The 20663-nt window shown below is 39.7% G+C and overlaps 1 protein-coding gene across 4 annotated transcripts in view; it reads right to left on the bottom strand.

Moving 5' to 3' along the window:
* Positions 1-190: 190 nt before the first annotated feature.
* LOC102313242 overlaps positions 191-20663 on the bottom strand; it is a 46082-nt gene continuing 25609 nt past the window's right edge. Inside the window, exons 1-26 of one of the 4 annotated variants that reach the window (XM_042221991.1) lie at positions 19878-20177; positions 19748-19798; positions 18097-18201; positions 17910-17966; positions 14411-14470; positions 14186-14257; positions 13972-14037; positions 13693-13761; positions 13484-13543; positions 13158-13223; positions 10036-10107; positions 9077-9142; positions 8555-8608; positions 8388-8459; positions 8222-8293; positions 7795-7851; positions 7405-7476; positions 7255-7323; positions 7052-7123; positions 6790-6852; positions 6541-6603; positions 5767-5841; positions 5644-5683; positions 4832-4883; positions 4198-4612; positions 191-3300 (exon numbers count right to left, since the gene is read on the bottom strand). In XM_042221991.1, the coding sequence (XP_042077925.1) occupies positions 1672-3300; positions 4198-4612; positions 4832-4883; positions 5644-5683; positions 5767-5841; positions 6541-6603; positions 6790-6852; positions 7052-7123; positions 7255-7323; positions 7405-7476; positions 7795-7851; positions 8222-8293; positions 8388-8459; positions 8555-8608; positions 9077-9142; positions 10036-10107; positions 13158-13223; positions 13484-13543; positions 13693-13761; positions 13972-14037; positions 14186-14257; positions 14411-14470; positions 17910-17966; positions 18097-18201; positions 19748-19798; positions 19878-19988 (3660 nt within the window). In that variant the 5' untranslated portion in view covers positions 19989-20177 and the 3' untranslated portion in view covers positions 191-1671. Of the gene's footprint in view, positions 3301-4197; positions 4613-4831; positions 4884-5643; positions 5684-5766; positions 5842-6540; positions 6604-6789; positions 6853-7051; positions 7124-7254; positions 7324-7404; positions 7477-7794; positions 7852-8221; positions 8294-8387; positions 8460-8554; positions 8609-9076; positions 9143-10035; positions 10108-13157; positions 13224-13483; positions 13544-13692; positions 13762-13971; positions 14038-14185; positions 14258-14410; positions 14471-17909; positions 17967-18096; positions 18202-19747; positions 19799-19877; positions 20178-20663 lie in introns of those variants that run through there. The other 3 variants (XM_042221992.1, XM_042221990.1, XM_042221993.1) reach the window with 3 other exon arrangements.

Below are 20663 nucleotides of genomic sequence, written 5' to 3'. Positions count from 1 at the left end.
CACACACACACACACACACACACACACACACACACACAAGCACAGGCAAGGTACTTCTTTGTGTGTATGTATACGTCATATGTTAATGAACCTATGCATACTCATGTAACCTCAATAAAGAGCAGCGTTACGGGGGGAGCGGACGAGAGCATCTGGGGTCAAGCGAAGTAACGGCGTTTGTCCAGTTCTCTCCCGTGCACGAGAAACATAAAGAACTTTGCCTACTCGTGTCTTGCTTTGCTGTGTAGTTAAATTGTCTTGAACGTTCCAGCGAATAGGTTTAAGCTACAAACCCATCACATACAAATACTGCAATTGCAAAACATACATAAAACATCTAAATGTAGTGTCTCTGAAGCTGTGGAAAATAAAACGGGTAGGTATAGCACGGGCTGCAAATCATCCCGACTCACCAAATCCAGCCATTGACATGCTTATTATTCAGCTGCAGAAATGTTACAGAGTGACTTCAGCCACATCTTAAATGTATTACCCTCCCCTTACTTATTTTTACTATTATCCATTTTAGTGCATTAGTTAGTCGACTAGAAAGTGCCGATGGCCTGTAGACTACTTTCTGCTAATCATGCCACAACGCACTGAAAGCTTTTGCAAGAGTCATTCTGCAGGTTGACTGTATGGCAGGACCTTAAAACATCTGCCCCTCCAAATGCAATGATTCATAGGAAGTCTTAGTGTCGTGTCTCACAGTGTTTGCAGATAGACCCCCTTACATTTTCCCACTCAAAGGGAGAAGCAAATGAGTGAAACAGAGAGACTAAATTCAGAGTTTGAACCTATTGCAAACATTAGCACGCTAATCGTCACTGTATTATGTAGTGTGTCAGTATGCCAAAGGCTTAGCAGCGGTTGGTTATTATTATTTTTACTGATAACTGTCTAATGATAACTTCTAATTCTAATTTAGCAGATTTACTTGTATTCTCAGGTGTCATAATTGATTTGATTCCATGTGAAGTGATGTTAGTGTTGATTTTATTTATTTATTTATTGTTTTTGCATTTGCCATGTTTTATTGGGGTATTTATATGTTGTATGTCGAGTTATTTTTAGCACTGCACAGTAGCAGAAGGTAAATTTTCCTCTGATACAATAAAGTTTTACCTTTGACCCAACAGTCGTGCTGAAGGCATCAAAGTCATTAGAGTTATCATCTGTGGATCACACAAATCCCATGAAGACACCCGTACTCATCACATTTGTAAGAGGTGTAATCAAGACGTTCTGGGAGTCAAAAATCAAAAACCAAATATGCTAAAAAATTTCAAGACGATATTCTAATGCATCTCTGGACAGCTCACAACACTGCTGCTGGCGTCCCTACATCACTGTCTTATTGTCAAATGACAAAAATCAGCTTCTTTTTCAAACTGTCCTGACTTTCAACTTGAAGCTCCTCACAGAGCATCAGGTCAGAAGTGGGACAACCCCTACCCCCCACCCCAGTAGTGCTACTGTTTCATCCTTGTATCTGCGTCATTAAAAGGAGTTCAGTTAGCCTTCTGCTGCTCCTGTTTGTAATGTACGCCTCCATGTACACACAGCTATCACTGGTTTACTGCAGTACTGTGAGAAACCGTAGATGCAGTGGATTTTCTTGTTGAAGTAACACACTGTATGTTTTTGTTGGTAAGGCGGTAGATGTTAGAATTAAATGTCCAGTCCGTCTCGCAGGAGAGCTTTGGCACGAGCTCGTTGTCCTGGTTGGCTGTGTTCATGCTCTCTCCCTCTTTCACTTCCTCTCCTCTCTCTGTTACTCCTCTGACTCTCTCCATCGTCTTTTCTTTTTGCCTTTGTGTCACCTCCCTCACCTCCTGCCCTCTCAAACTGCCTCCTTGCACTCTCCACCCTGCTCCCATGCTTCTCATCTCCCCTCTCCCTGTGCTCCCTCTTGTGGTGGCTCCTCTTTGAATACTCTCTGCTGCCTCCTAACTCTCTTTCTGACCCTCTCCTCTTCGTTGATGATATTTCGTGATCTTGGTGCGACTCCTTCCTGTTCTCAGTCTCCTGACCTTGTCTCTTTTCTTCTCTATTTTTTGCCATTTCAGCTCTCCAGTCCTTCACTCCTCTATCCTCCTCGCTCCCTTTCCTGCTTTGCCTTTCTTCGCCAGTTCCTCTATTTAGATGTTCACCTCCTCTTTCTACCCCTTTCTCACTGCTGCTGCTATGTCTCCTCTTACTGCTGTCCCCTGTTTTTACAGATGTACTTTCAGGTGGCTTCCTTTCTCCTTCATCATCCCTGCTGCTTCTTCTCCTTTCACTTCCTCTCTCAGGTTTCACTCGCTCACTTTTGCTGCCCTCTGATCTGCTCTTCACTTCCTCCTGCTCTTTTCTACTTTTATGTTTCTCTTTCTCTGTTGTTTTATTTTTACCAATATCATCGTTTATCTTGCTGACCTTACCATTACAGTTGTCATTTCCAGCTGTTATTCTGTTTTTGGTGTTTTTGTCTTGTTTGCTTTCTTTCTGAGACTGTTGTTTCAGGACTTCTTTGGCAGTTTTGCCACTTGCCTTGTTTTTCTCCTCTTTTTCCTCATCGGGCATCTTTTCTTTGGACTTGCATTTCTCTTTGTCTTTGTCGTTACTGTCCTCCTGTTTTTTCTCCTTTTCTTCATCTTTTCCTTTCAAGCTCTTCTCCTTTTTCTCCTTCTCATCTTTTTCTTTTATGCTCTTCTCCTCTTTCTTCACCTTTTTAATTTTTGAATTTTCCTTCTCCATTTCTTTACCCTTCTTCTCAACCTCTACAACCTTCTTGTCCACTTTCTCCTCCAGGAGGTCCAGCTCCTGCTCCAGCTCAGCCAGCTTCTTTGGATCAGACACCAAGTCGTCCTCAACCTCTACTTCCACCTCCTCAACCTCCTCAAACTCCTCCACCTCAATGCCGTCCATCGTCTTCTGCAGCTGCGTCTTCACCCTGTTGAGCTCCAGGAGGCCATCTTGAAGGTCTTTACATACCTCTCTGATCTTGGTGGCAAATTTGGTTTTGGCACCCTTGCGAAGCTCATGAGAGTCTTTAGCGAGGAAGAAAACATCCAAAGCCAAAAAGAGTGCCGACATGACGCCTGTGGTGACGCTGATGGCCTGAGCGGCCTTGGCTATGCCGCCTGCCCTACCTAAAACCTGCACGGTGCTGACGAGCTGGTTGGTGTTGATCATCAGGGCTTTTCCCGCGCGGCCTCCCTCTTTCATCACGTGTTTAATGTTGTGGTTCATAGCTTTTTTGGCAGCACTTTGAGCGTATTTCTCAAAATCCCACTCCTGCAGGGTGTCAAGACCTTTCTACAGCAGAAAAGAGAGACAATAAAGAGATGGATATATTTGATTTTAAAGTCAAACCTGTTGATAAAATATTATTGAGATATCATTTTTTTAACATTTATTAAAAGAATTATTATTTTCTTCTTAAAAGGTCGAGTTCACCAAAGTTAGGTGTTAAAGTTGGGTGCCCACGCTGCCCGCCCTCCTGCCCAACCAGCAGAGTGACGACAATACTCCATCAGCCTTTTACAGCCAAGGAGTATAAAGTACCAACCATACACAATCAGTTAAACATGGACTTAACTGACTGAATCTAGGCTAGATTACATCTCAGGGTGTCTAAATTCAGGGATACAAAACTCTGGATTTACAGTCCTAGGAATTTAAAACACTGCAGTCATTGTTGCAGTGCTGTAATGTAGTATTGTGTCACAGTAAACTGCCATATAAGCACTTGACCAGAGCAGCGCGTACCCATGCACAGGCGTTAACCTTTGAGAAAGAAAGGCTGCCACTTTATCCTCTTTGAAAAAGCCCAAATCAATACTTTTAAACATATTTTAATACCTTAACAAAACTCGTAAATAATCTTGTGAATAAATAGCACATACAAAATAAGGTTTTCATTGGATGCTTTGCAGTCCTGTGAAATTTAAGTACACGCTTACTGCCTCCATAGAAATAACAGGTGCTGCAAGTCAACACAGCTTGGAGCTGTATGATGCCACCTGCTGAGGGATCTGTGATACTACTGCAAAGCTTAAGAGATTTCAGCTTGGGCAGGCAACATGTTTCTTTGCATTTCAAAACAAAACAAAAAAAATCCATCATATTTTAGTAGGCTCAGGAATGTATTCTGATCTCAGAGAGTGTGCTTTAAATACTTTGTTCTTAACCTTTTAGAAAAAATCCCCTCACCTGCACAAACTCCATGCACTCTCTGAGGACTTTGATCTCCTCCTGGTAGCCCTGGATCATTTTCTCCATCTTCTTACGGTCCATGTTGGAGTGGACCGTATCTGTGATTTTAGCCGTCGCTGACGTGATGCTGCCTGCCGTCGCCACACCGATCCCCACTGCTGTCACAATAATAGAGGCGCCAAAAGTGAAAGGCGCCAGAATGAGGCCTGTGATTGTGGTGACGCTACCCGCGACGCTGGCCACGCCTCCGCCCACAGCGGCCGACACAGTCTTCTTATGGAACTCATCCGCAGCATCCGCCATAGCCAAAAGCTCCAGGATGCGATGCTGTAAGGACGCCCCGCGCTGGTTGAAAAGACGCACGAAAAGACGGGCTGCCATGTAGACGCGGTCGGCTGCCTGCTCCATCGCCCTGCAGAAACAGACACAAACAGAAACATTATTCTTGTCAATCTGCCACATAAAGTTGTAATTATTATTATTAATACTCGATTTACTGCTAAATTCAAGCCTTAAAGTTGTCAACAAATCAAAAAAGAATTATACCCTAAAAACAAATGCAAAAATCTCAAATATTATGTTTACTGGAAACATGAAGGTAAAGTTATTAAAAAACAGAAACTGTATTCACATTTCCTCATCCTCTGCCCGGAAATCAGAAGTCTCATTCCACTCCTTCCAACCTGGCAAACAGCAGCAGAAATAATACAACGAGTAGACAGAAAACATAAAAAATAAATAATAGTTCTCCTAAATGTTGAAACTAGGGCTGTGCGATATGACCAAAATCTCCTATCCCGATATAAGAATTCTATCGTCCGATAACGATATAAATCACAAAAATGTAACATTTTCTGTAAATTCTGTGAATCTCGGGCAGCTTGACTTGCGCGCCATGTAGCTGGAGTTGAGTGTTTTAACCGATGCATGAAACGATACATTTTTAGACATAAGTTGTAAAGGCCGCCGTTTTCTTTTCTTTTCTGTGCTGCAGGGAAAAGCCTGTTCTAACGTTTGAGTCTAAGGTTTATTTTTTAGCACCTGGCGGCTCTTTTTTAATTCTCATCTGCTCTTTCACGTGACTCAGTTTATTTTGAAAAGTCTCAACGGGATCTTGAGCTTTATTGTGAAAGGTTTATGTGGAAAATAAACAAGCGGACACGCGATGCTGTTACCGTCGTTGTTGCTAACCATAACGCATAAAAACAGGCGCTTGTCCGTCAGTAGTGTGGTTATATTAAATATAAGAGAAAGAGAGAACTTTAAGAAATTAATATAGCCACTACAGTGACCATCAAAACGACGAAAAAAATATTGCCGTAAACAGTTTATTTTGCGACACCACGAAACAAACGATAGCGTAAAATGAAACGATAGACGTTTTTATATCATCATCCGATATATATCGTTATATCGAACAGCCCTAGTTGAAACCACACTAACCTTTGACTGTGTTCCACCACTCCAAAAGCTCATCCTCTTCCTGAAAACAAGAAGCTTGAATGAAGAGACAACTCATCTGTCAAATACCATAAATGACTAACACTCACAAACTCTGAGGCTCACCGGCTCAGGTTCGACTGGGTTTTCCTCAGTCGGATAAGCAGCCATCTCCACCGGCTGAACCTCCACTGTGCTCTCCTGGAAAACAGATAATAAAACAGCTGTTAGTCGCCCTGTTGCGAGTTTCCTGTCAATTTAAGTGCCTTGAGACGCTTTTGTTGTGCACTGGCGGTACATAAATAAAACTGAACTGAATTCATGAAGGCGTCTCTTGATTGCAGTCTTTGAAAGTGATGTGTCAACTTCCTTTGATAGTGTTCTCGACTTGGCTCGATGCTATGATATTGGTTTTTTTAAAACCATGAAAAATATTCTGTCATTATGCACTTCAGTTTTCTTCAGTGGTGTTGCTGAGCTGATCATTGTAGTCGAATCCACCAGATTGTTGATTAGGTCACTCCTAATTTTTTTCCCCTCAGTCTCAGTGAGTTAATGCAACACTTTTGTTAAACCCTGTGAATTAAAGCTGATAATCTGAACTCCAGCCACATATTACATTCTGCTTAAAATCCACTGCGGTGGTGTACACATTGTAAATTACGATATACATATAATAACAAATACGTGACAGGTCCACATCAAAAGTCAGAGGTTATCCTATACAAACATTTCTTGTGTGAAAATTTAGAAAAATCTAAATTAAAGACAGTTGAAAATCATAGTTCTGGTTGGAGGTTAAATTAAACAATATGAACATCAAGTGGAGAATTTTAAAAATTTCATTCATGAACCACAATGAATATTTTAAGTTAAAATCTTTAATGCCATCATGCTGACCTGTGCTGGGCTCATCTCCTGCAACTCGAGAGTCTCCTCAATGCAAGGCATTTCATCTGAAGTCTGTGGAGGAAAAATGATGATGGTTGTCATAGACCACAATAATCTACACTGAAAGACTTTACATTTTACAGACTGACTGCAAGTAAATTATTAATAAATATAACTTTGGAAAATCTGGTGGAAAAATAAGGTAAAAAAAAAAAAAACGCCAACAAAACAAAAATAACAACAGACAGATGCAGGTACCTGAGAAGCCAGGCCAAGTTTGGGAATGTTAGGAAGAGTTTTCTTAACTCGGAATGACACAACCTGAAAGAAATAAACAAGAGTAATGTTTTATTTATTTAAGTGGAGCTTTGACATCAAAACTGGGAACTCAAATGGTGTAAGAAAACGTCTGGATATGCATTGATTATTGTTGATGAACTCCAACTACAGCAGCTGACACTGGAAGTAAAAAGCATACGTCGCACTGATCGTGCTTATTCCTCCTCGTATGCGCTCTTACTCGTCTTTTCTTTTTGATGGTCCTCTTGCGTCTCAGCCCGCCTCCTGCTGGAGCCTCCATGTCCTCATCTTCCTGCAGCAGACAACAGGAATAACTTATTTTCAAGAGAGATCGGCTAAATTTCCTAAAATGTTACTTGCCCAAATTATTAGCTTAAAAAGCTTAAAAAGTTGGGATTTTTATGTGATTGATGTCATTTCTACCTGTTGCTCCTCAGTTTTGGGCGTCCTTCTGAACATCCCAGTGATCCCGGAGAAGACGACTTTTTTCTCCTGTTAACAAAATAAAACCATGAGGCATTTATTTATTTATTTGCTAAACCTCAGAAACAGTGTTAAAATCAAAAGTCTGACCTTTGAGGTGCTTGAAGCTTCTAAAAGATTGTCATTACTGGCAGACAGCTGACTGTTTGCCAAAGCCGCCTCCTTTAAAAAGACAAATACAGTCTTATATAAACTATTAGCACTTATTTTGTGCACCAAACAGGGACAAAAATGTAAAGATTACACTATAATGTTTAAAACCTTTGATGCAGAGTCTCTCATCTAAACTTATATTTAGATTTGCTGGCATCACATTATTAATAAAGAGCAGAATATTATTTCTGTGTGCTGCGTCTTACATGCAGCAGCACAAATAGCCTAAACCAGACCCTGCATTTCCACAAGTAGAACTCCACAACACTGAGAAAGGATAACTTCCCGACCTGATTATCCTGACAGTAGTTTCAGTTGTAATCTTACCTTTCCTGCATCTGTGAGGCTGTCACAGCTGGCTGACAGCTGCCTCGAGAGGGGATCCTGGAAAAGAAATGCAGTGAATTCAGGGAAAAAGTCCAAATTATTGTATTAAATGATGAAAACAGTCTTTTGATTGATGGTGCTTTCAAAACTTTGGTCTGGTTGAGTGTGATGACATGACAATAAGATTTTATTAGCTGTGTGACATCTGCTTTTGTTTGTGTGTTTGTTTAAATTTTTCATTATTTGCATCCTTGTTTGAGCTGCTGTGGAATATTTTCAGAAGTGAAATAAATATAAATGACAGAAGTAGTGACAAATGCGAAGGAAGAAGCACAGTTTTGGCCTTAAAGAGTCATTTTCTGATAATATACTACATCTAACTCTGAAAAGCATAAAAATACATGAAAAATCCAAATGTATTTGGCACCTGAGTAGCGACAGAGCGTGGAGCTGGTTTGGGAGACTTTTTGAAGAATCCTGCCAATCCTCCTGCTTTTTCCTGAAATATATGAACAGTAAATAATTAAAGACATAAATGAGGGTGAAACAGGTCATGACTGTGACTGTCCAGATGTTCTGGTCCACATCTGTACCGTTGCTGTGTTTGCTTCTGACAGGTTTTCATCGCTGGTTGATAATTTCTGTTCTTCATCTGTGTTTGTTTCCTGAACAAACACAACATAAAGCATAAAAAAGACCAACACAAGTACAACTGAATATCTTAGAGTGTATTATAGTTATTTAAAGGGCAACACTGCACCTCATTTGCTGGTTTTGGAGCTCTCTTGAACATCTCACTGAAATGTTTTTCCCCCTGAAATCAGACAATTAACAATCTTGCTAACAGACAGTACAGACTACATCAGTTTCATAAGGTCTGTCTGAAAAGTAACATGGCTAACAATGACTTCTTCTTCTTCTTTTTTTTTTATTAGGATCAATATCTCCAAACATTGATTGGAGATAAAACAGTGTGTTGAACTGAGGAATCCAGAAGAGAGAAAACAAACATGAAGGGTAACTCAAGCACCAAGACAAAGTTAAAATGTTGATGTGGAAGTGGTTAAAGTGTGACGACATGAAATCCCACAAAGGAAACGATCTGACAAACAAATAAAAAAACAAGACAAGAATGAAGCAACTCAGTATGAGGTCTGCTTTTATACACAGTTTCAGGATTACACGGGATGCCGTGTGTGAAAGAGGAATATTACTGATTTAGCATAAACACTGAACGTAAAAAGCTGAACATGTAATCGCTCTGCGCCGGACTGACACTGACCTCATCCAACAGGTTGTCAATGCTGCCGGATCTTTTTAAAATTTTAGCCAGGCCTCCTTTTTTCTGCTAAAACAAACACATTTAAGTTACTTTTTAAAATTCATTAAAACATTCAGTAGCAAAAACTGTCTCAGGGAAAATAAAACAGGAACTTGACAACACGCCGACTTTCGATATCAGTAAGCCTCAATGTCACAGTGATTTATTCTAGTACTGTACGGAAAGTTTAACCCTCACTGAAGTGTACTTGCATAGTATTTTAATTTCCTCTTATACTTCTACTCCCTTACAGTTATTTGACATCTAAAGTTATTGCTTAATTTTCTTAAAAACACACTTAAGTTAGTAAAATAAAAAATAAAAAAAGCACCGTTCACACAGTGTGTGCAAAACGTCCTCACCCGAATATTTTACTCCTTGAGTTAAGTTTCACATAAGCGTATACTACAAGCTGCTTAGAAGTGGACTAATATGGATCCACGAGGACGTCAACATGTCAAATCGATTTTTTTTTTCAATTCAATGTGCAGTTGTGAAGATAAGATGTGATGTGTCCAAAGAATTCTTGCAAAAAGTGTAAAACAAACCAAAGAATTATATGTAAATACAGTATTTAGGACTTACTTTAGGATTTAAAAAACACAATAAAATAAAAAGGGACCTTTTCTGCTTAATTACTACTTCAACTGTAAGTACTTTAGAGTCTTTTCTGTGTAAGATTTTACTTGTAATAAAGATTTTGACACATCTGCAGAGGTTTTAATCATGTAGATTATTACATGTATCAATATTTCATGACACATATTTGAAAGCAGTAAATGACTCATTGCACTCACTGCATCAGATCTAATGTGTGTGGCCAGGTTTCAGTTCATGTTCACATGACAAACGCAGCTACAGTTGATTTTTGTTTTGTTTTTAAAGGAGAAGAAGGTTTTTTTGTTGTTTAAATCAAGTACCTTTGTGACGGTGTTGTCATTCACATTCTCACAGCTGGCAGATAACTGAGCCTCAGTATTTACCACCAACTCCTGAATTAAAAGCAAAGAACAATAAAAACCAACGTCTCCTCTGTAGCTTGGTGTTTGATTATAAGACCTGGTTCGTTACTGGTTTCAGTAAAAGTTGCAGATGAAGAGATTTGCCATAGAAGTTGGGTTTCTTTGTTTGTTTGTTTGTTTGTTTGTTTTTGTTTTTGTAAATCGCTGGACCTTGGTGATGTTATTGTCAGACAAGTCATCATTGCTGGCCAACAGCTCATCATGAAATCATGAACTCTGTGTGTTGGCTTGGTGACAGACTTGATTTGTCTATGGCACCCTTCCTTTCACCCTGTGACAACCAGGGTAGGCTTCAGCCCCCTACGACTGTAAATTAGATGAGCAGAAGAGGACAGACAGAAGGGAGTGTCTGACATGGTGATGCTTAACCAATGTGTGCATTCATCAGAAAGACCAAAGCAAAGCACTTCTGGAAGTTGTAGAGTATTTAGGCAATACCACCACAGTGACAAAACAAAAAAGAAAATCTTCCAAAATATGCATACGTATAACCAGGAAAGTATCACTATGACTGAATATGAAAAATAAGAGAAAAATTGTTTCCTGTACACTTAGCTTTTTTTAGTCTGCCTATGTCAAGTTCTGCTTGTCCCTGAATATAATAAACACGTCTTTGTCATTTCTGTTTTGCTTTCTCTGGTACGTTTAGCCAACAGCATATCTGTAATGCAGGGAACCAATTCTTAAACTGTAAGGCCTATCTATAGTAGACCTGAGAGGTCAAATGCACTGCAACTTAAGAAAACACCTCCCTTTCAAAGTGTTGACATTTAGATAGTGATTGTTCTCATTTATCACCTTCCCACCATTACCTTCACTTTGCTTGCTCTCTAATCCTTTAATTTACCTTGAAGCACACTCTCACGATCCAATTTTTTATTCCTGTGCACTGCATTTATACTCTTTTGTAAATATTTATTTGGGGGCTTTTTGCCTTTTTTGACAGGGTGAGAGAGAGCCGGGGAAGGGGACTCGAGCCCAGGTCACTGCATTTCAGCCATCAGGCATATAGGCACCTGCTCAACCAGTGAGCAACACTAGTACCTGAATTTATATTCTTTAGTAATAAATATAAACTTCACTTTAATTTACATTGTTTTCAACCAGTTTATATTCCAAATGTGGGGAGCATCTTTAAATAATCACTAACATTCATAAACCTTTCTTCTGTAAAACCTTTATTTGCTACTCCAATATAACCAGGGGTGCACATAAGTGGTCTGCAGGTGCGCATTCGCTGTCAAAATAAAAGACGCGCACCAGATAAGAAGTTGTAAGGCGCGTTTGCGTACATATAAAAGGCACTGTTTTGTCCGCTAGAGTGGGATTTTCACGGCATATTTTGCACCACATCTATGTGCGTTCATCATTTGTTTGAAGCCAGCTCACCTCCTGCAACCACTTTTCCGAGAATACGCGCTTCTTTTGCGGTTCGGACTCCTTCTGACATTTCTTTGGAGGTGGAGGAACACCAAAGTAATTGCTTAAAGGAGCTTCTTCGACATCTTTAAGAGTTCTAAACAAATGTCTGTCCTCCTCCAGAAAATCTTATGTACGCAAACGCGCGTTGCAACTTCTTATCTGGTGCGCGTCTTTTATTTTGCCAGCGAATGCGCACCTGCGGACCACTTATGTGCACCCCTGAATATAACCTCCTGCTGGCCTGTGAATCTCTTATCATCCTAACAAACCCCAGCTCCATCATCTTGGATCACAGCTGGTGCTGGTCTGATTAGAGTGGCCCTCCACCTTGCAGCGGTTGTCCAGAGCAGAAAAAAAGACTACTGTTGTCCGAGATGGTTGAGTGTGACCACAGGATGAGCTCCTCAGCAGTCCTGGTGTGAAATCTTTTATAATCCTTCTAGTTTGCATTATTGGGTGTGTGTCTGCTTTGATTAAAGGTTGGTGCCAACCTTGGCAGATGTAGCTTGTAGCTGTCTGTTAGGCTCCACCTCCTTTCTCCTATACACAGTAGAAAAAGGTTTTCACCACCAACTGGCATTTTCATCAGTCAGTTAGCAGTGTCTGGTTCAATCACCCTCAGATTTCTGGCTTCAGATATGAATATTATAATAACACAAAGTCCTCCAACGTTTGTTAAAAACTCTTTTTTGTTGACACTTTTGCCTCCATTATCTTCACTGAGCTGTTTACTCTTTTAACTTTTCTTAACACATACACTATAAACTCCATTTCCCCCCCACTTTACACCTTTTAGTATTTTACTGACCACCACATGAACCCTACCTGAGTTTCCTTCAGCTTAAACCAATATTTGCAGTAGTTCAGGTTTTTCCTACAGACGTAAGATTTAAGATGTTTGTGCGTGTGCATGTACCAAAGGTGCAAAAAAAGTATTTCTGCATGTGCATATGAATGGATTTGAGTGCTGCAAAAGACTGACTCTGAAATACATTTTTAAAAAGCCACTTTTAAGTTTCTCCTCTGCAAACATTTTAACTGTTGTGTATTTCATGATGTAGCAGAATGATGTAATTCAGCTGCCTCGCCTGCGAGTCTCATGTCACGTGGGTGAACTTGGACTGCATGGGTGCTGCAGCTCTCAGCGAACATCTAGAGCAGTATGAGGACATGCCGCGTTTCCAAGATGGTCGAACTGGAGTCTATTTAATGGTGGAATGAGATCCTCTATGGAGAAGAAGCTGAATGATATTTGCACTGCCACAGTAAAAACTAGTCTGGAACATAAGAGATGGGGGTAGGTTGGAAAAGTAAGTAGTGACTGAACTTTTAAAATTAGAGATGGACGACTGTTCCGCACTTTTTATTTTCTAATACAGACTAGAAATAGATAAAAATAAGTCTGCAAATGTATCTGGGTGGCCTCCCCAAATGCACACTAGTTATTGAGAGCCTGTCATTTAATAATTTCAGCGGTTTACACATCCCCTGCCCGGGCATCCCTTCTCCAGGAGTTTTGGGAAAAAAATTAATCTTTTCTTGGTGACATCAGAACAATTAATTGGAATTACATCAAGATAATATTAAATGATCCTCACCTTTGACTGGGCTACAGTCAGATCATCATTGGAGTTGGGTAAGTCACCATGCAGGGACTGCTGGTCCTGAAACAAAATTTTTTGTTTGAGTAGTTATGAAAAACATCATGGGAGTCAGGGAATGTTTTATCAGATTTTCTAACTGATCACTTTCAGCTTTGGCTTGTTTCGGCAACTTCTTTAACATCCCAGCATACCGTAGTTTTTTTTCCCTGAGACAAACAGGAACAGTATGCTCGTGCTCATTTATCACAGATCTCTGTGTGTACATTAAAATTCCACGTGACGTTATCTCTGCTGCCACTACAGCAGCTGCTGGACCTCACCTTGTTTTTAGACAGGCTGTCGCTGCTGGCAGAAAGCTCACAGTGGGCAATCAGATTCTCCTGAAACACCAAAGCCATTTGAGAGGGAAAAAAAATATACCGATAAACTAAAATGAATGTTTCTGTCCACGTATTTCTAACACAAATAAGTTAAACCATTATTTTAACAATTTAAATTGTTATTTTGAACAGTTCTGTTGCAAGCTCACCTGCGTTGGCGTCTCAGCGGCTGTTTTTTTTGGCTTTTTAAGGAAACCAAACAAGTAGCTTCCCTTTTCCTAAGATAGATTAGATAAAACATGATGATGACCACACATCTCCATCTTTCCACAAACACAAGAGAATTGATATTGATGATCTAAACGCATGTACAAAATTAGAGCTTCCGAACAAAAACAACTCCATGGCAGCTTGTCTAACTCCCTCCCTCGGCCTCTATCCTCTTGTGCAAGAGAATTTCCTCATTTGCTAAAGATAAGAAAACTTACATGAGACATCTCTGATGTTTTCTCCTCTTCTTCTAGGTCTTCAGAATTACTGTCTGCTTTATTGTCCTGCCCAAAAAATACGAGCGTGCAATTTGATTATCAGGTGATGGAAGCAGTAACCTAATCATGCGAGCTTATGTCTTTTGTGTGACTAGTTACGCAATACATGTGCATATAATCTGGTATGTTTTATGTGTATTTTTGATGATTCTACCTGATCAGTTTGAAGACTTTCTGTTGGTTTCCACCTCTTCTTTAACATCCCGCTGTACCATTGGTTTTTTTCCTGAAACAGACACGAACAGCATGCTCATGCTCGGTTATTCTACCCAAAGTCGGACAACTAATTTTGCAGGTAAGTATACCACTGAGCTGTATGTGTATACTAATTCCAGATAACATTATCTCTGCTGCCACTACAGCAGCTACAGGGCCTCACCTTGTTTTCAGACAGGCTGTCGCTGCTGGCAGAAAGGTCACTGTGAGAACTCAGATTCTCCTGAAACACCAAAATGATTTCAGATTTTAAAAAAGATAATAACACTAATATTATCCAAAAAGTTGATTCTGGACTCAGCATTTTCAGTGGGAGAAACATTTCGCCACTCATCCAAATGACTTCTTCAGTCTCGGCTAACTGCCTGTTTCCCCAGATGAAACAATGGTCTGATTGTTTCATCTGGGGAAACAGTCACTAAAACGTTGGAGGTGGTTTATGGGAGATTACAGGACCCCAACCTCAGCAACAGGACCACTCTCAGGACCGACCAAATGTGTTTGTGTCTTCATTCCACCTATTTCACATGCAAGGGTCAGTACTACAGACAGAAAAATGGGTGTGCCATGGGTTCCCCAGTTTCACCCATTGTGGCCAACTTGTACATGGAAAAAATGGAAAAGAGGGCTTTGTTATCCTACCCTGGAACATCACCAAGTCATTAGTTTAGGTATGTGGATGACACCTGTTCAGTTCAGTTCATTTTTATTTCAAACATATACATTCACCAACATTTCATAATATCATTCCATGCAGTTGTTTGAAAAGGAGTAGGCAGAAGTATGTATTTATTTAGCCCGACCCCCTCAGGTTTACATCTTAATCATTTCCTCGTCATCTAAATTTAAACAAGAAAAACGTATACAATGGTTTCAACTTTTCTCACATTCGACTAAAACTATGTTTAGATTTACTATTTTGCAAAGGAAAATAAACATCACTTTGACTGCTGTCTTGGGTTAATTGCATTTTCTTCATTCTTTTACTTATTTAAAATTTATTTTTTGAGTTTTATTTTAAACTGGTTTATATCACTACTGACTAGAGATGGACCGATCCGATATTACGTATCGGTATCGGTCCGATACTGACCTAAATTACTGGATCGGATATCGGAGAGAAATAAAAAATGTAATCCGATCTGAAGTATCACAAAATCACCTCACAAAACGCGCTACTTGGCGTAACCTAGATCGGCGCATCGGAGCAGTATGTGTCACGTGATAGAGCGGCTGTTTGGCGGTCTGTTGGAGCATTTGGAGCCTCGTACGTGCTTCCTAACTGCGGCATTTCATCTCGGCGAAAACTATCCCAGAGAAGTAAAGCAAGTGTGTAAGTTCATCCCTGAATGTTTGCATAGTATTTCCACGTTAAGCTTAACAACTGATATATTGAGCCACAGCTGGACTGGCCATCGGAGTTCCATATTGAGGTGAAAAGGAAGCGATTTGTCCCATACTTCAGCTAGAATTAAAAAATAGACACAAAGCTGGAGTTATTCTGGCTTTGCTGCGCAGTTGCATCTACTTCTCTCATTCCCTCCCCCTTCCTCTCCTGTTATTACTTCAAACATGAAACTGATCAATCATCAGCTGATCGGCTTTTCTGCCGCAAGTCCCGTCTTTCTTGTTTGTTTATCGCCCACTTTGTGCTAGAAAGAGGAGACCAGCGGCACGTTTAAGCGAGAAAAGCTGTTGTTAGAATGTATTTAACATTACTTTCTAGTATCAGCTGAGGTTTGCTGGAGCCACAGCTGTAAAAGCTGCTGGTCATGATATCTGTTTGGATATGTGGTGAGAGGGAAACATGAAGATGAATCCAGGAGATGTCCTTACTGAATCATCAGAGCTGAGCAGGTGATGGAGAAACAGGTTTACCTTTTAGGTGACATGAATGAGTTGAAGGGAAGTTATCAACTGTTTCTGAGAGACAAATAACACCAGGATCCTTTTTTTATGTAGCTGACGGCTGGTAACTGTGCAGGGGCGGGTCTAGCAAAGCTTTGTCAGGGGCCAGGTAGGGCACTAACAGGGAGAGGGGGGCACAAAGAAATATTTTTTTTTGTTATGTCATTTAAAAACTTTGAATAAATAATTATCTGAATCTTACAACAAAAGTGGTCATCTGATTAAATGTATAGAAATCCATTATTGTATATAGTAACTAATAAGTCTAATATACACCCTAGTAAGCTATAGTACTTTTTCCTTTGGGAAGGTACCATCTGTGCAGTCTGCAATTCTGTTGAAGCAAGATGTTGAATCTATTTAAATATTGAAGAAAAATAATTGATTTCTGTGCATTTGTTTTACACTTGCATTAAATTAAAGTTGATTACATCGATTAAGGGCGGGGGGTGGTTCCCTAATATTTTTGCTGGGAGTTGGCAACCCTATTAGTTAGGTTGCTTAATATTTCCACTAAGTACTCTTTAAAATACCAGAATAGGGAGGATGGTGTAGGTTTAAATTTATTAGATTGATCAGTGTTGCTGAACTATAAAATGTTTTGGGTGGAGTGCATTTTTTGCATACAGGTATAACAGAATAGCTTCAATCTCTTGTTTTTTAAAACTTGAGTATGACCTTATACAAAATGCAGCAATATATTTATAAAAAACAGTTTTATTGATTACAAAATACGCTATATCGGATTCATATCGGTATCGGCAGATATCCAAATTTATGATATCGGAATTGGATATTAAAAAGTGGTATCGTGCCATCTCTACTACTGACCTTCATTTCTTCTTTTAACTCATTCCAGAATTTAACTCCCGCTATTGAAATAGACATCCTTTTAAAAGTTCTTCTTACTCTTTGTATTTTTAAATTCCACTTCCCTCTAAAATTATACCTCCCTTCTCTCTCTAAGAACCATTTACTTATTTCGATTGGGAGCATCCCTTTCCTTGCTTTATATATTATTTGCACTGTTTTAAACTTTACCAGATCCTGGAATTTTATAGCTTGCGTCTTAATAAAGACTGCATTTGTGTGAGCCCTATACCCCTCCTGATCCTGAGATTTGATTGTCTGGGTGAAAATCAAATCTCAGGATGTACCACAATTCACGGATCACATTGACTCGGTGGACCAACACATCAAATTCACCAGGGAGGATATGAAAAGTGGCAGGTTAGCCTCTTAGACTGTGAGATTTCTATCAGTAATGGGGGACATTTAAAAGTTGACGTATACTGTAAACCTACACATATGGATCAGTATTTAAGGTTTGACTCTCATCATCCACTGGAGCACAAACCTGGTATCATCAGGATGCTAGAACACAGAGCAAACACCATCCCCACAGACAAAGAAGAACATTTTTATTTCTACATTTTACATCATTTTATTATTTAAGAAATAGTGCACACTCACTTGTGCTGACATCTCATTTGGTGATTTTTTTTGTTTGTTTTTAAGGATACCAGAGAAGAAACCTCTCTTTCCCTGGAAAGGAATGTTTGGTTTTTTTTCTTTTGGCATAAACACAGCAGCAAAATTAATTCAAAGTTACTCCAGACTGCTGCTGTACAGCTTATGAACAGGATCTAAATACATACACAGAATTAGAGCTTTGTGTTTAAATGATGGCATCTTTGCCTCTTTCCTCCTGTGGAGTTTCTCCCCAATGCTAATGCCACTGCAACAAAACTTACATGGGACGTTTCTGATGTTTTCGCCTCTTCTTCAGCATCACTGACGGCTTTACTGACCTGAGAGCAAACAAGAAAAGAGAGTCAAAAAAAATTATCCAACATTAAGTCTACACACTAATCATATAATGTGTGTGTTTTAAATGGAAAAGCAGAACTTTACTTTTAATATTCTTTTATCAGTTTGTACCTGTTTGGATTCTGCGGTTTTTTCTTGCTTGATTTTCTCTACAGATTGTTGGTTTTCTGAGGCCACTTCCTCTGCGCTAGAATCTGGACTCTGCTTTCTGCTGGCCTGAAAAAAAGAGTCAACAATGTGATTGATAAACAAAAAACAAGACGCAAAAAAACCCCCACAAAAACAAATGTGGCTATACCCTAAAGCACGGGCGCCAACATCTACAATTTCTTTACATATGAAACAAGTTGGTCATTAACCAAAACAAAGTATTGTAACAGGCAAATGCAAGTCTCAACAAAGTTACAAATGAAGTGACGTCATGTGCAAACTTAGTAGGCAGTAAACAAAGTAGACCCCAAAAAAACATGTTAAAGACAGGAAGTGTGATTTAATGCAGTGTTGGGGAGTAACGGTATACATGTACAGCTGTTACGTATTTAAAATACAAAATATGAGTAACTGTATTCCGTTACAGTTACCGTTTAAAAAGGTGGTATTCAGAATACAGTTACTTTGTTGAAATAAATGGATTATTTTCCTGTTTCATATGTTAGGCTGTGCCCTTTTTGATAATTCCACGCCGGTGGAAACCCGAACAAAACACGCATTAAGAGGCTCTAATGCCTGTGTCACCTCGACTTGCAGCCCGCATAATCACATGAAGAAATATTTTTTAAAATTAATATTTAAAAAATGATTTAATATGAAGGCAATAGGCAGAGTTTTACAGGCATAGCCCTAAAGAATGTAGCCTCATGGGCAGTGTAGTGCTGCAGGGAGAATGGACTGCCATACCCATTATGTGTCTGTGAGCGCGAGGAGGGAGAAAAAGGAGAGTTGAACAGTAAGAGTTGTGACCGACCAGAAACGGGAGCTGGAAGCATGTAAATATAATAATAACCACTGCAGCCAAAAAGAGTGCCTAACGAGCCCAGTTGTAAGTAAGCTATTAAGACTCGAAGGTTCCGTTGGAGCAGCCTTTCAATGCCGCTCTTTGTCTCTCGCTAGCAAACTTGACCCAGACAACAAAGTAAAGCTAGTTTTCGGCTACGAGTCCAACACGGAACCCGACGTATTAGCCAGAGGTCCCTTTACTATGGTTTGGAGCCGCAGACCTGTTTTATATACGTGGGGAATAGTTTTCTATACGAGATCGCTGCTAAAAGTGCAGCCTTACCTAATGTCCACCCTACTGTTACTCATTTTATATTAAGATTTAAAAATCTAGTTAGTATTGGTATGGCGAGCAACCTTCAGTAAAAGTAATAAATCACACAGCAATAGTACATTCATTTAGTTGTAAAAAGCACAATAATATATTAAGTAATCCAAAGTATTCAGAATACCTACGTAACGGAATACGTTACTAAATACATTTTGGGGCATTTTGGTGGATTGTTAAAATAGGAAAGTGTTTATAAACACCAGAGCTAAATTAAACCAACAAGTTGTTTTCAATTTGTGCAGCCAAAGATATATTTTGTGTTATCGTCTTATTAAATATTCGATCATTTTTGAAAGTAAATCAAGCAACATCAAGGCAAAGTGAAGAAAACCCACACAGTGCAGTTAACACCACCGCGACCATCAGTCAAAGTGTTTGAGAGACAGTAACGCGCAGCAGCCACCACCAACAGAAAGCTCAGGCTGGGCTTCGTACCTTTGGCGATGACTTGAATTGCAACCCTTTCATTACTGCTTTCAGAACGCCCTGCCAACCACAGTCACATGTCACAAAAACAGCTGAGATCACTGACAGTGGAGCGCTTGGTAACACGCATGACACATACCGGTTTGCTGTCGGGAGCCTGTTTGACTGGGACGTCATCAGTCTTTTCCTCTCCATTCGTCATGTAACCCTGAGTAGGAAAAAAAAGAATGCTCAGCACACCAATCCACATTAAAACTAAACTCTGACTACTCAGCTGACCAGAAAGGCTCGGAAAGAGTCACAAACAGCAGCTCTCATATGTGGAGAGACCTGGCAAAATGGGCTGGATTATTATTCTTATTTATTTAAATGCTGCAGAGGTCTTTAACTTTTTAATCTCATGATGTGATGTACTTTGTTTATACAGATACTATGTTTTTATTTTTTGTTAATGCTTCAAATTCTCATATTTTCATAATTTTCCCAACTTTGATGTGAGCGACTGAAGCGACTACCAATGAGAGTGAAGGACACTGGTGATTCATTTGTGGCAAGGTGGTAAATACACAAGATTGTTACTTAGGCAATTGGCACATTTTCTAGCAAGTGACCATCAACGACAAAGCAATGCGTGACAATGTGCGCTTTTTGTCTGGACACCGCTTTATGTTTCATTTATACATCTGCGTTGAATCTATGTAGACCTTACAATGTAGCCCACAAGACTATCCAAAGACAGCATTCACACCTGTGCAGGTGGATGAATATTAGTTTGCCCTACTGCACAGGGTTTCGGGAATGTTTCAATTACAATGTACCTACCACAGATTCAACGCAGAACAAACATCCCTTATTAGTCCTAACACTGATTCCTCTGCTTGAGGGTTTCCAGACTGGCAAGAAGACAGGACGAGTGGCGAGTCAA

The sequence above is a fragment of the Haplochromis burtoni genome, unplaced genomic scaffold (genome assembly GCF_018398535.1).
Source record: "Haplochromis burtoni strain Fernald_Lab_line unplaced genomic scaffold, NCSU_Asbu1 Contig_78, whole genome shotgun sequence".
In the NCBI taxonomy this organism is placed as follows: domain Eukaryota; kingdom Metazoa; phylum Chordata; class Actinopteri; order Cichliformes; family Cichlidae; genus Haplochromis; species Haplochromis burtoni.
Note: the sequence above shows the minus strand (reverse complement) of the source record. Positions and strands in the feature narration are given on the sequence as shown.